This window comes from Vipera ursinii, assembly GCF_947247035.1.
Source record: "Vipera ursinii genome assembly, contig: scaffold_236, whole genome shotgun sequence".
NCBI classification, from domain to species: Eukaryota; Metazoa; Chordata; class Lepidosauria; order Squamata; family Viperidae; genus Vipera; species Vipera ursinii.
The window spans coordinates 6,767-20,276 of NW_028148403.1; the positions used below are offsets into that span (position 1 = coordinate 6,767).

General features: G+C 43.7%; 1 protein-coding gene across 1 annotated transcript; it reads right to left on the bottom strand.

Moving 5' to 3' along the window:
- Positions 1-1,808: 1,808 nt before the first annotated feature.
- Positions 1,809-11,485, bottom strand: LRMDA (leucine rich melanocyte differentiation associated; the record flags this gene model as incomplete). Its single annotated transcript, XM_083380108.1, has 3 exons — positions 1,809-1,941; positions 9,558-9,724; positions 11,439-11,485. Coding segments are annotated over 3 exons (347 nt in total), but the record flags the coding sequence as incomplete, so codon positions are not given.
- Between the last annotated feature and the right edge of the window lie 2,025 nt (positions 11,486-13,510).

Below are 13,510 nucleotides of genomic sequence, written 5' to 3' on the forward strand. Positions count from 1 at the left end.
CCCGATATCGCTATTATGTTTAAAAAAGCTCACGTGCCCCACATATACATAGACCATCTCACTTTAGAACAACTGAGGAAATGCAAATTATGCACAGCGTGTATGGTTTTCTTTGAAAGTGCAGTCATAATTCCTGTCTTTCCACCGCTCTGATGATTCTTTAACACCGGCAGCCAATTAGACCAGACAGGGTTAGAGAAAAACATAGCGATGTTGGCTTAACGATTACAAATGGGAAGAGGAACTTTCCAAACAATTCATTCCAAAATTTTGGGGAGCTGTGTTGTATATTCTAGGCCCATTTTCTTCCGTTTGTTTCCTTGAATGCTAATATGAAATCATGCGTGCATCTATTTTGCTGTCAATTTGATGCAGGCCCCCCACCCTTTTTTTTTTTTAAAAAAAGAAACTCTTGGAAAGCATAATTGGCGATGCTTGGTAGTGCCTGCACGATAATTTATGGAAATGCGTGAGACTGCCGAGGATTTGGATGGCGCTGCTGATTCAAGCAGAATTTCACTGAGTCAGCAGCATGTGAAGAATGGCTGTCTTGGTAGGGATCTATTATGAAGATGATGGAATTTGCAAAATCTTGGCTGGAAAAAAAGCTGGCTGAATGCTTAGGCTCTATACTGAGGTGAACAATTCATACAGTGGAGGGAATGTCAATGGCAGGGGTCTTCAAACCTGGCCCTTTTATGACTTGTGCACGTCAACTCCCAGGCTGAGGAATTCTGGGAGTCGAAGTCCACAAGTCATAAAAGGGCCATGTTTGAAGAGCCCTGTCTTAAATCTAGCAAACAAAATGGAGGCTGGCTGAGGAATTCTGGGAGTCGAAGTCCACAAGCCATCAAAGGGCCAAGTTTGAAGACCCTTGGTCTACAGAGATTCTCAGTCATCCCGGTCATGGTTGTCCCACAGGTGCTTTTTTTCATTAGGCAACTGGACTTTCTTGTTCTTTCTTTGAAGATGTTTCGCTTCTCATCCAAGAAGAGTTGAAGAAACTTCTTGGCTCAGAAGTGAAAGGTCTTCCAAGAAAAACAAGGAAGTCCAGTTGCCTCCTGAGAAAAAAAAGCACCTCTGGGACAATGGAGGGAATGTTAACAAAATCTGGAACTTATCATCAGATTCCATTCCATGGGTAATCTATCTGTATGTCACATATAATTGTTGTATAGGAACACGGTGGCTTGCATGGTTAGGATGCTGCATTGGATGTTAGCAAGCTCGTGTTCAAGACCCGGGTGCTATGGGGTGGGGTGAGCTCCCGACCTTTGGTCCAGCTCCTGCCGGGGACATGAAAGAAGCCCCCAGCTGGGTGTCCCCTGGGCACCGTTGATTTCACCGGCTAATCCTTTCAACTCAGAAGCGCCTTGGTGCATCTGACACAAGTGTGATGACGAATAGCTCCAATGTGTGATTGTAATCCCTGGACTACTTTTATATCAGACAATGAGAAAGATTCTAGGACGTCCTAATGAAACTCAGCTCCTGTTTTCATGGGGATAATACACCACATCCCAGCTTCTGTCTGTCTCCTTCACTTTGGGGAAATAGGGCCCACTGGTTTCCCTCATGTATGAGAAAAGGAGGAGGAAATACATCCTAGTTTAAGATCTAATAAAGTCTCGTTGACATATGGGATCTTGGATCTGCAGCAACTTGCTCCGTTGATTGATTTGTACTCTCATCTAAAAGAGCCCTGTGTCGTAGCTAGTAACATTTGATAGACCATTGATTCCCCCAAAGTGTTTTCTATTTCCTCTCAGCAGTCACAGGTAATCACAGGTACAATCCAAGATACTAACCTGTATCGTTGGTAGTCTCCCTCATCCTTGTCTCTGCAGACCAGCTCGTTCGGACACGCTGAATTTCCCAGCAAACTAAGGAATTCCAGGGAAGGTGCTACTTCAGCCAAGTGATCCAGCAACCCCTCCAACTCTGTTATGTGTCCAAGGGGGGGAAGGGGGGGATTAAGGATTCAACAACGTAAACAACAGGGAAACTTTCAGTCAACATTCTGCCTCTCCCACCCCTGCCCTCCATCAAGGTCCCAGAGCATGATTCAAGGATTCAAAGGACATTGTGGCAAACGGGGTGGCAAATAAATTTAATAAAGAAATAATCCAATAGGCAGCTTTTAATTATCATTGCATCATCTCCCCACCATCAAGAACATAGCTTGTCGATCAGAAGGTCGGCAGTTTGGCGGGTCGAATCCCGAGTGCCGCATAACAGAGTGAGCGCCTGTTACTCGTCCCAGCTTCTGCCAACCTAGCAGTTCGAAAGCACGTAAAAATGCAAGTAGAAAAATAGGGACCACTCCGGTGGGAAGGTAACAGCATTCCGTGCGCCTTTGGCAGCCACATGACCACGGAGACATCCTCGGACAAGCGCTGGCTCTTCGGCTTTGAAATGGAGATGAGCACCGGCCCCTAGAGTTGGAAACGACTAGCACGCATGTGCAGGGGAACCTTTACCTTTAACATTAATATAAAGGAAGCTTTTAATCAACAGTATGCTTCTCCCATCCTCGCTCACCAACATAGTCCCGGGGCACAGACTAAAGATTCGATGACATTAACAAAAGGGAAAAGCTACCGGCCACGCTACCACCTGCCATGCTCATGAGTTCCTCAAAGGCTGGCACACCACAAGCACTTCCATCAACAGGCACTTTGACCTACAACCAGCCTATGAACCTCTCAGAATAATCCATAATCAACTGCACAGCCAACCAGAGACAGCACCCACCCTTAGCCATCCCGCACAAGCCCCCACTCCCAATGAGCATGACCTGAGATAACCTCCCCATCACAAGATCCATCACAGACCCTCACCTGACACACCCACACCTGAAGCCCTTATAAACAGAAGAACACTTACATCCCCCTAAACCAGAGGTCCCCAACCTTTTGGGCACCAGGGACTGGTTCCATGGAGAAAGCTTTTTATGCAGACCGGAGAGGGCCTGCTTTGCTATGCTTCCTGCATCCCACGGATGGAACTTTGCTTGTTTGTGCAGGCTACTTGCTGGCATGCTGTGGCCCACAGACCGGGTGTTGGGGACCTCTGCCCTAAACTCTGCTGGAGATGTTACCTAGCCAGGTAACAAAACATTCAGAAACCAACCCACAAGCTCAGAGAACGAACCTTCACCCTCAAAAGGGAAACTTCCAATCAACACTCTACCCACCAGCAATCTTTATAAAACTATATATACACATGAACACACGTGTACACACCCACATTCTCATACAGAGTATATAGATATATGTTTACAATTATTGCCATTTAAAGAAGTGTAATATTAAATTATTTTCAGAAGAAATGCTTCTTTCTTTCTTTCTTTCTTTCTTTCTTTCTTTCTTTCTTTCTTTCTTCCTTCCTTCCTTCCTTCCTTCCTTCCTTTTTTCCTTCCTTCCTTCCTTCCTTCCTTCCTTTCTTCCTTTCTTTCTTTCTTTCTTCTTTCCTTTCCTTTCCTTTCCTTTCCTTTCCTTTCCTTTCCTTTCCTTTCCTTTCCTTTCCTTTCCTTTCCTTTCCTTTCTTTCACCTAAACTGAAAGATCCTGGGATTTATTTGCTCCTTGTTTCTTTTCTCCACTTCTTTTTCATTCCTAGCCGACTGTCTGCAAAACATTAAGAACTTTGACAAAGTGATGGATGTTGCATGGGAAAATGGTTAGCGACTGCTGAAGCCATGAAACTTTTCCAACATGGCACTGACGATTATTTTCACAGTACATTCATCACTAAATATATTACAACAGGTTGGAAAAATGAATCTTGGAACGGAGCCAAATGACCGCCGCCCCCAGTATACCATTGGTGATTCTTGGGAAATATGCTAAGTGTGTTAGCAGAGATGCTTGACCAAAGAAGCTGCTATTAAAGCACTGACTAAACAAAGGCCCAGTTTAAAGGGAAGGAAATAATAAAAATGGAAAAGAATGCCATACTAGCTTAAAGAGATTTAAGGCATCTGATGATGTTATCTAATTTGGGTCATGAAAGCTCTGCGAGAAAACAAGCAAGCTCAGAGAGCACCAAGGATGCCTCATTTAATGCATCCTTTATTTCTAATAAAAGGGACGCGGTGGCTCAGTGGGTTAGGACGCTGAGCTTGTCGATCAGAAGGTCGGCAGTTTGGCGGGTCGAATCCCGAGTGCCGCGTAGCTGAGTGAGCGCCTGTTACGCGTCCCAGCTTCTGCCAACCTAGCAGTTCGAAAGCACGTAAAAAATGCAAGTAGAAAAATAGGGACCACTCCGGTGGGAAGGTAACAGTGTTCCGTGCGCCTTTGGCGTCTAGTCATGCCGGCCACATGACCATGGAGACGTCCTCGGACAAGCGCTGGCTCTTCGGCTTTGAAACGGAGATGAGCACCGGCCCCTAGAGTCGGAAACGACTAGCACGCATGTGCGGGGGAACCTTTACCTTTACCTTTTACTATTTCTAAAGTTCTATGAAAAGGAATCCTTTGAATTTTCTGCATTTTTGCATAAGATAAAAATAAAACACACGAAGAACGGTTACAGGAATTGGGTATGTCTAGTTTAATGAAGAGAAGGACGAGGGGAGACACGATAGCTGTGTTCCAAATATTTAAGGGGCTCCTACAATGGCGAGGGGGTCAAACTATTTTTCAAAGCACCAAAAAGCAGGACAAGAAGCAACGGATGGAAACTAACCAAGGAGAGAAGCAACCTGGAACTAAGGAGAAATTTCCTAATGGTGAGAGCAATCAACCAGTGGAATAGCTTGCCTTCAGAGGTTGTGGGTGCTCCATCACTGGAGGCTTTCAAGAAGAGACTGGACAACCATTTATCTGAAATGGTATAGGGTCTCCTGCTCAAGTAGGAGGTTGGACTAGAAGACCCCCCCAAGGTCCCTTCCAATTCTATTGTTCTACATTCTATATTTTTGCCACTGGGCATTACTAGAGTTTCATGGGGGTCCTACAAATATAGACACTGAATAAATATTTTGGGACTTTCAGACAAGCAGGATTGTATGATAGCCTAGTAGTATTCCCAGCCGTTCGCCAGGTTAGAGGATCATTGAAGAAGCAGGAGATAAATCCTTCTTCTCTGAAGTTATGGGGGGGGGGAAGGTGAAATAGGCTGTGGCTTCCAGATGTAGCTGCAGATGCAACAGGATTACATCTTTATGTCTATGGAGATCCTCAGTCATCCAGGTCATAGTTATCCCAAAGATGCTTCAGCAGTTCCAAGAAGTCTCCACACCCATTGACCCAGGTGACCCTTGAGGACACAGATAAGCCTCCAAGTGGCCTCAACAACTCTCTAAAAGAAGGCAAATAACCAGCTCTCGGCAAGGAGTATAAATCCTTCCACTCCCCACCATCCGGTCAGTGGTGAAGAAGCTTCTTGGGTGAGAAGCGAAATGTCTTCAAAGAAACAATAAGAAAGTCCAGTTGCTTCGTGAAAAAGCACCTTTGAGATTACATCTTTAGCATTTGAGCGAGTGATCTCAAACCTGGATTCCATTATCACTACTCCTATGCAAACTAGTATACACGTAGATCTCAAATCCCGAAAGGCGCTCTGCCAAATCATAATTACATTAATATTTCTACAATGAAGTTCACCCCAAGATGAAGGGCTTTCTCCAGCTGTCGGCACAGAAACATTGGTTTCAATCAACCATTCATCTTTTCGTCCTGTTTGTTTCTGGAGTTGGTCACCACAATTATCACGTGGCTCTCTTCACAAATTCAGGGCACTGGGTTGCTTGTCTTTGACTTTGATGTATGTGTTGCCGTTATCTTTGTTATCTCTTGCAGATGGAATATTCCCCATTTTTTCACCTCAATAACTAAAGGGCCGTGGCATTGCCCCAGAGCAGAAACAGATGCTAAACCCTTCAAGGCCTCTCTTTGACTACCTGGATGCCAATTTACATCTTATTTGCTGGAGGCAAACAAGGAAACGGAGAAGTGTGAGACAAGATCCAACATAAGAAATAAGCTTGTATCCTGTCCTCTTTTTCACAATGCTGGGCAAAAGCATGCTTGATGCAGAGCTGAAGACAGATTATTCCTTTTTGCTCTGATTAGAAGGAGTTCCAAATACGATCAAAGAAGCAACAGGATAAAAGTAATTCTCTCTCTTATAAAAAAACCTTCTTCTTCCCAACTTGTTTTATTTTTTAACCTTTCATAGGGTTTTAAAAAAAATCTTTTCCCTACATTTTAAAAAAAAGCACATGGCAAAAGTGGTCTTTTTCTGCGAAGCACCGAGGCTACCTGTACTTGAAGTCTTTCGAACCTAAGCCGCAGAAAATGTTAGGCTAAAGACAAGCAGCGATTGCTGTGGAATTATTCGTGTAATTCTGAATTGGTTAGCTTGTTAGGAAGATGCCAGCACTTCAGGACTTGTGTTACTTGTTCCCAACAGTTCTAAGCCTAAGTTCTAAGTCTTGTGAGTTCAAAATATCTTCTGTAGGTTGACCAGATAAAAGGTTTGCAGGCAAATAGACCTTGAAGGGTATTAACAGTATTATATGGAATTCCTTACAATCTTGTTAATTCCTTCTTAACATAATCAGCAAAGGAAGCGATCAGTCAATCAGAATAGTGCTGGAAGGGACCTCGGAGGTCTTCTAGTCCAGCTCCCCGCTCAAGCAGGAGAACCTATACCATCTCGGACAAGTGGTTGTCCGGTCTCTTCTTAAAAACCTCCAGTGATGGAGCGCCCACAGCTTTTGGAGGCAAGCTGTTCCACTGGTTAAGTTAAGAATTAAGTTTCTCCTTAATTCCAGGTTGCTTCTCTCCTTGGTTAGTTTCCATCCGTTGCTTTTGTCTTGTCTTCTGGTGCTTTGGAGAATAGCTTGACCCCCTCCTCTTCTTTGTGGCAACCTCTCAAATACTGGAATGCTGCTATCATGTCCCCTCCTAGTTCTTCTTTTCTTTAGATTAGCCAAACCCAAATCCTGCAACTGTTCTTCGTATGTTTTTGCCTTTAATCATCTTCGTTGCTCTTCTTTGCACTTTTCCTAAAGTCTCAACAACCTTTTTGTAAACTCCTTCCAGTGAATTTGGAACAGAGTGTTTGGGGGCCAGATTTTCACCCCAAAACAATTTGCAAGCTCCTGCTCAGCACTGATCCTTTTTTTTTCAGAGTAGAGCTGAATTGTCAATGTCTAAACCGAGAACAGAGGTTGATGCAAACCACAGAGGTGGATTTTTTTAAAACTTATGGATCTTATGAAGATGTTACTAATACAACCCTGTCCTTGGCATCTGTAGTCATCTCTAAGGGGTGAGAGGAACAGGCTAAAAAGGTGACTTAGAAGCAACGCCTCTCAACATTTTCAGGTAGTAATCAATCTCCAGATTGCCCTATGACCATATTTATTTGCATAGATCAGGGGTCTTCAAACCTGGCCCTTTTATGACTTGTGGACTTCAGCTCCCAGAATTCCTCAGCCAAGCATGCTGGCTGAGGAATTCTGGGAGTTGAAGTCCACAAGTCATAAAAGGGCAAGGTTTGAAGACCCCCTGGCATAGATGGACTATTGTATTTCCTTTATGACACTGTTCTGACCGTAAGGTTGGACCAGGAGACCTCTAATCTCTTCTAAACTATGGTTCTATCCTGGGCTCCTCTGATGAGGGTCTTTTAAGCATTTGGTGCAAACCACAGAGTAAACAGTCTGCCAGCAGAAATGATGTTATACTTCAAGGTGGAGCCACTCGTTGAGTCCCAGGCTCCGGATAGCGTTACCATTTCCCTTGGCGCCTATCAGTCTCCAGGTCTTAACTGGATTTATTTGACTTTGCATAATTCTGATGTTTTAACTACCATAGGGACTATTTCCCCAAAATGGAATTTCCACCAATTCTTGGCGGGAGATGACGGGGGCTTAGGCAGAAGTTTGCAGAAGAGAGGGAAATGGAGGCCCAACTCTGAAAGAAAAACTCGTCTGCAGCAGTTCCCTGTTTTGGAAGACTCTGCCTCAAGAGCTGCCTCCGTAGCCCCACGGGCCTTCTGCACAGACATGAAAAGTCTCCTGATGATTCAGTGGCTGATTCTTGATGATGGATTTGGGGTAAACATCTTATATTGTGTATTGTTGTTGCTGACCACCTTCATTAGTTTGCCTGTACAAACGGATCTTTTCCAATAAATGACTAGAGTTTCTACTTCTTATTCTAGTCTATATTCTATTTTATTCTCTTCTGTCCTGTCCTGTCCTATTCCACATTCTATTTTACTCTACATTCTGTTTTATTTTATTCTACATTCCACTTTATTTTGTTCTATCCTGTTCTGTCCTGTCCAATCCTATCCTATCCTATCTTATCCTGTCCTATTCATTCTATTCTATCTTACATTCTCTTCTCTTCTCTTCTCTTCTCTTCTCTTCTCTTCTCTTCTCTTCTCTTCTCTTCTCTTCTCTTCATATGTATACAGAATAGATAGATAGATAGATAGATAGAGAGAGAGAGAGAGAGAGAGATAAATAGATAGATAGATAGATAGACAGACAGACAGACAGACAGACAGACAGAGCTATAGAGATATATGCTCAACTGTCTGAAATGCTTTATTTTGTTCTATCCTGTTCTGTCCTGTCCAATCCTATCCTATCCTATCTTATCCTGTCCTATTCATTCTATTCTATCTTACATTCTCTTCTCTTCTCTTCTCTTCTCTTCTCTTCTCTTCTCTTCTCTTCTCTTCTCTTCTCTTCTCTTCTCTTCTCTTCTCTTCTCTTCATATGTATACAGAATAGATAGATAGAGAGAGAGAGAGAGAGAGATAGAGAGATATAGATATAGATAGATAGATAGATAGATAGACAGACAGACAGACAGACAGACAGAGCTATAGAGATATATGCTCAACTGTCTGAAATGCTTTATTTTGTTCTATCCTGTTCTGTCCTGTCCAATCCTATCCTATCCTATCTTATCCTGTCCTATTCATTCTATTCTATCTTACATTCTCTTCTCTTCTCTTCTCTTCTCTTCTCTTCTCTTCTCTTCATATGTATACAGAATAGATAGAGAGAGAGAGAGAGAGAGAATAGATAGATAAATAGACAGACAGACAGACAGACAGACAGACAGACAGACAGACAGACAGACAGACAGAGCTATAGACATATATGCTCAACTGTCTGAAATGCTGTTCTGGAGCCTCCTTACTTGAGTGCTGAGTCTAACCCTGCTTAGAAAATCAAGAATTCAGGATGCCAGGAAGCTGTGCATCGCCTCCTTTCACTGCATCCCGTCTTCCACTAGAGGTCGGCCTTCTCCAGAATCCAAAAAAAACCAGCCAGATTCCTCCTTCTTCCCAAGCGAAAACCCGCCTGCTATTTCCACACTCCTGAGTTTCTTAACAAAGATTCCTTCAGAGCCACGAGCCTCAGCCACAGAGCTCTTTCCCTCCCTCTGGTTTTCGTGGCCAAGAGCGCCAGGCCTCCTGCTTATGAAAGAGCCACTGTAAACCCTCTGGCTGGAGAAGAGAAAGGAGATCAGGGGGACATTGGCCTGCCTCTAAACAGAGTTTTTTTATGTACTTTTTTTTTACGTACTGGGGCTCTCCCCTCTCTCTGTTTCCAAAAGGATATTTGGTTCTTGTTGAGCATCAGAGTATGGAGGTGTGGCAAGCTGGGCAAGCGGAGGCTGTTTTGCAGAAGGTTGTTGTCCAGAATGAGTTCTTCCAAGCAGCTAAAAGCCTGCAGTCCTTCCAGGGACCTGCACCAGAGAGAGAGAGGGGGGGGACAAAAAGATCTTACTATTAACCAAGGAGCTGAAATAAACATTTTAACCTTCCCTTTTGAAAGGAGCCTGGGAGAATTTGGGTTTCTGTCCTGTCAGGAGGGCGGAAGGACAAGAATTAGCGGGGAAAGGCAGGGCCAGGGCAGCCCGGAGGACGGAGGCCGCTCGGCGAACCGCCAGGATGCCCGGCTCAAAGGCCCAGAGGGGAGCCCTGCGGGATGGATTTGTCAACGTCTGGTGCCTTCCGGCAGCCACCCAGCCCCGCCTGACCCCAACCTTCATTCCCAAGACAAATAACTCTGTCACACTTCACCTTCATTCTCAGGACCCGGATTTAAGTTGCCATCCATCATTTCTGCCATGAAATATCATGCCCACTAACAATAATAAATTCAGTTTCAGAAATGGTTCTCAGCGGCCTTTCTAGATATATGAAAGGCAAGGAAAGGCTGGAGCTGGGGGTGGTGGTGGTGTGTGTGTGTATATATATATATATATGTGTGTGTAAATTACTAACAAAGAATTAAAGGGAAACTGAGATGCATTTCTGACTTATTAGTCGTCATCAGCCAGCCATACCCTTCTGAGATTCGAACCATGGGCTGATTGCATATGAGGCAGTGTTATTTGCCTCTAAGCCACAAGGTCTCTCTCGCTCTGTTAGCTTTTTTTCTGCAAGGGAAGATATGTTTCAAATGTTAACTCTTTAGATTACCTTGCTAGGCCCCAAACATGGGGCAAATCTTTATTTCCTGTTTTCAGCCTATCTTGAAGGCTATCGAACAGGCAGTAGTCACACCGGACAATTCCTATATTTGTGTAAATTACTAACAAAGAATTAAAGGGAAACTGAGATGCATTTCTGACTTATTAGTCGTCATCAGCCAGCCATACCCTTCTGAGATTCGAACCAGATTTGCCCCATGTTTGGGGCCTAGCAAGGTAATCTAAAGAGTTAACATTTGAAACATATATATATATATATATATATATATATATATATATATATATATATATATATATATATATATATATATATATATATATATATATAAATGCTGCTGAGAACAATTTCTGAAGTTGAATTTATTATTGTTAGTGCATAATATATGTGTGTGTATGTGTGTGTGTGTGTATGTTTTCGTAGATTTTCACGGGTATAGGTATGTAGGTCTTCAGGCTGGTGTCTTCGGTTTCGTGCTTGTGCATACATACATACATACACACACACACACATACCACCCCCAGCTCTAGCCTTTTCTGCTTAATTTTTAAAAGCACAAAAGAGTTAGCATTGGAGAGAAATGCAGAATTGTTCCACACCACCTAACAGATAACAAATAATTTGTTTGCCTAACAAATAATTGCATACGCACTCACTCCAATGCAGATATGCATAACCCTTCTTTAAAGAAGCAGGCGAAATATTTTCAGCTATGGCAACACAACTCTCAAGATTGCAAACAAAGGAGACTTGTAAATAAACAAACCAGCCTGGGTAGAATTGTGGTTGTGCATAAACCCGGGTTTGAACCTTTGCCAAGGATGGTGATTTCAGCATTTACTCATAATTTCGTGGCTTTGCAAGTTCACACAGGCTGTGGGGGAGAAGCACCACATCAATCAAAGAAGCATCAGCGTGTTATATGAAACACACCCATCAACACACATCTGCAGCTTGTTCACCTACCCAACACCTAGATCTGCTGGAGGACTTGACTTGATAGTCAAACTCATCTGCCTACCAGGAAGGAGAATCACCACTTAATCACTGTCTGACTGTTTTATAGACTGTGATGGCTAAAGAAGATGGAGGAAGAGAATATTTATTCACTGCCAAATGACAATATTTCCTCTCTTCGGCATCCTTCATCGAGGCCTATAGAAGGCGTTCTCTATTACATTTTCTCTAGGCTGGCTTGGTTGCTCAACAGCGAGAAACTGGTGAAGCCGGCACAGCAGGGCCTGCATTTTCTGCATTGCATGAGAAAAGCACATCTTACTTCCCCTGTCCTCACCACGATTGGGAGCATCACAGTCTGGGTTGCAAGCATCCCTGCTTCAGACAGGAAGGCGGTGCAGAGAGTGGTGAGGACGGCCGAAAAGATCATCGGCAGTTCCCTCCCCTCCATCCAGGACATGGCAGATAAGCGTTGCTTGAGCAGAGTCCACAAGATTGTCTGGGACACTACACACCCTCTTTGCGACCTGTTTTCCTTGTTCCCTTCTGGGAGGAGGGGGCTTTGTGGTATCCGAAGCAGAACATCCAGATTCCGTCGCAGTTTTGTCCCACACAGCATCAACCTCGTCAACTCTCAATTTCTCCTCCTGCTATCTATGCAAGATGGACAGTGATTAATATTTATATGTATTTATATTTAAGGGTGAAGTTACATACCTATGTTGTATGTAGCATGTTTATATGTGTGTTATGTAGGGTACAGTTGTGAGAGCAGGCAGCAGAAGTTCATTTTAACCAGCCAATATTAGAAGGTTTTCTTAAAGTAAAAATATAACAAGAGCAATTCATTGAAAAACTAACAAAATGATGCTCATTCATGACTCGTAAATTAGGTGAGATGGCCACATCAACACCCAGTAGTAGAGCTGGTTCCAACTACCTGCTTTAAAGTATTGTGAACATTTTTTTGTTTTTGTTTTTTGTAAATCACGTAGAAGAACATTCACTCCCAAAAGTTACCTTCAGTTTATAATACGCCTATGATACATGGCGATGCTCAGCCTTTCTCTATAAAATGTCAGTGGTAGGTTATGCTCAACATTCAGAATATTACTAAATAATAGTTGTTGCTGCTGCTGCTGCTGTTCTAATTATTGTTTTCACATTTTTCAAACTGAACTTTCAGGATGGGCTACCCGCCTTTTAGGACTATTGAGCCTTAGGGGATACAAACAGACCTTCGCTTGGGTCTGATGGCAAAACAGACAACATTATTGAAATCTCTTATACAAGTATGCAAATATAAAAAAGGTAAAGGTAAAGGTTCCCCCGCACATGTGTGCTATTTGTTTCCGACTCTAGGGGCCGGTGCTCATCTCTGTTTCAGAGCCAAAGAGCCAGCGCTCGTCCGAGGACGTCTCCGTGGTCATGTGGCCGGCATGACTAGACGCCAAAGGCGCACAGAACGCTGTTACCTTCCCACCGTAGTGGTCCCTATTTTCCTACTTGCATTTTGACGTGCTTTCGAACTGCTAGGTTGGCAGAAGCTGGGATGAGTAACAGGCGCTCACTCTGTCACGCGGCACTCGGGATTCGACCCGCCAAACTGCCGATCTTCCGATCGACAAGTTCAGCGTCCTAACCCACTGAGCCACCGCGTCCCTTTATGCAAATATACAACACCCTTAAGAGAATCTGCAAACCATCAGCAAGATGGGCAAAAAACCAAAAAAACAAAATAAAACCTGCTTCCAAAATGGCCAGACAGATGGCACACAAGCGAAAAAGAGAGGGCGAGGGCACCTGGTAGCACATTTTAAACAAGAGCAGACAAAAACTGGTTTTCCAAATCCTTCTTCAAGCCTAGTCGGCATCGGATCCTTTGAACCCGGGCGTTTTATCCACTTTGACCTCCTCCACCTCATGGCCCCATCTCCCGGACACAGGTTGGCCCCAGCGACAGGTGTTCACCCCAGAGATGGTGAGACTGGCTGTGTCTATAAAAGTGGCGTTGATGCCTGGCAGAGAGAAAGGCTTTTCCGAGGAGACGGGATTAGCATCACTCCTTGACCGGATATTAG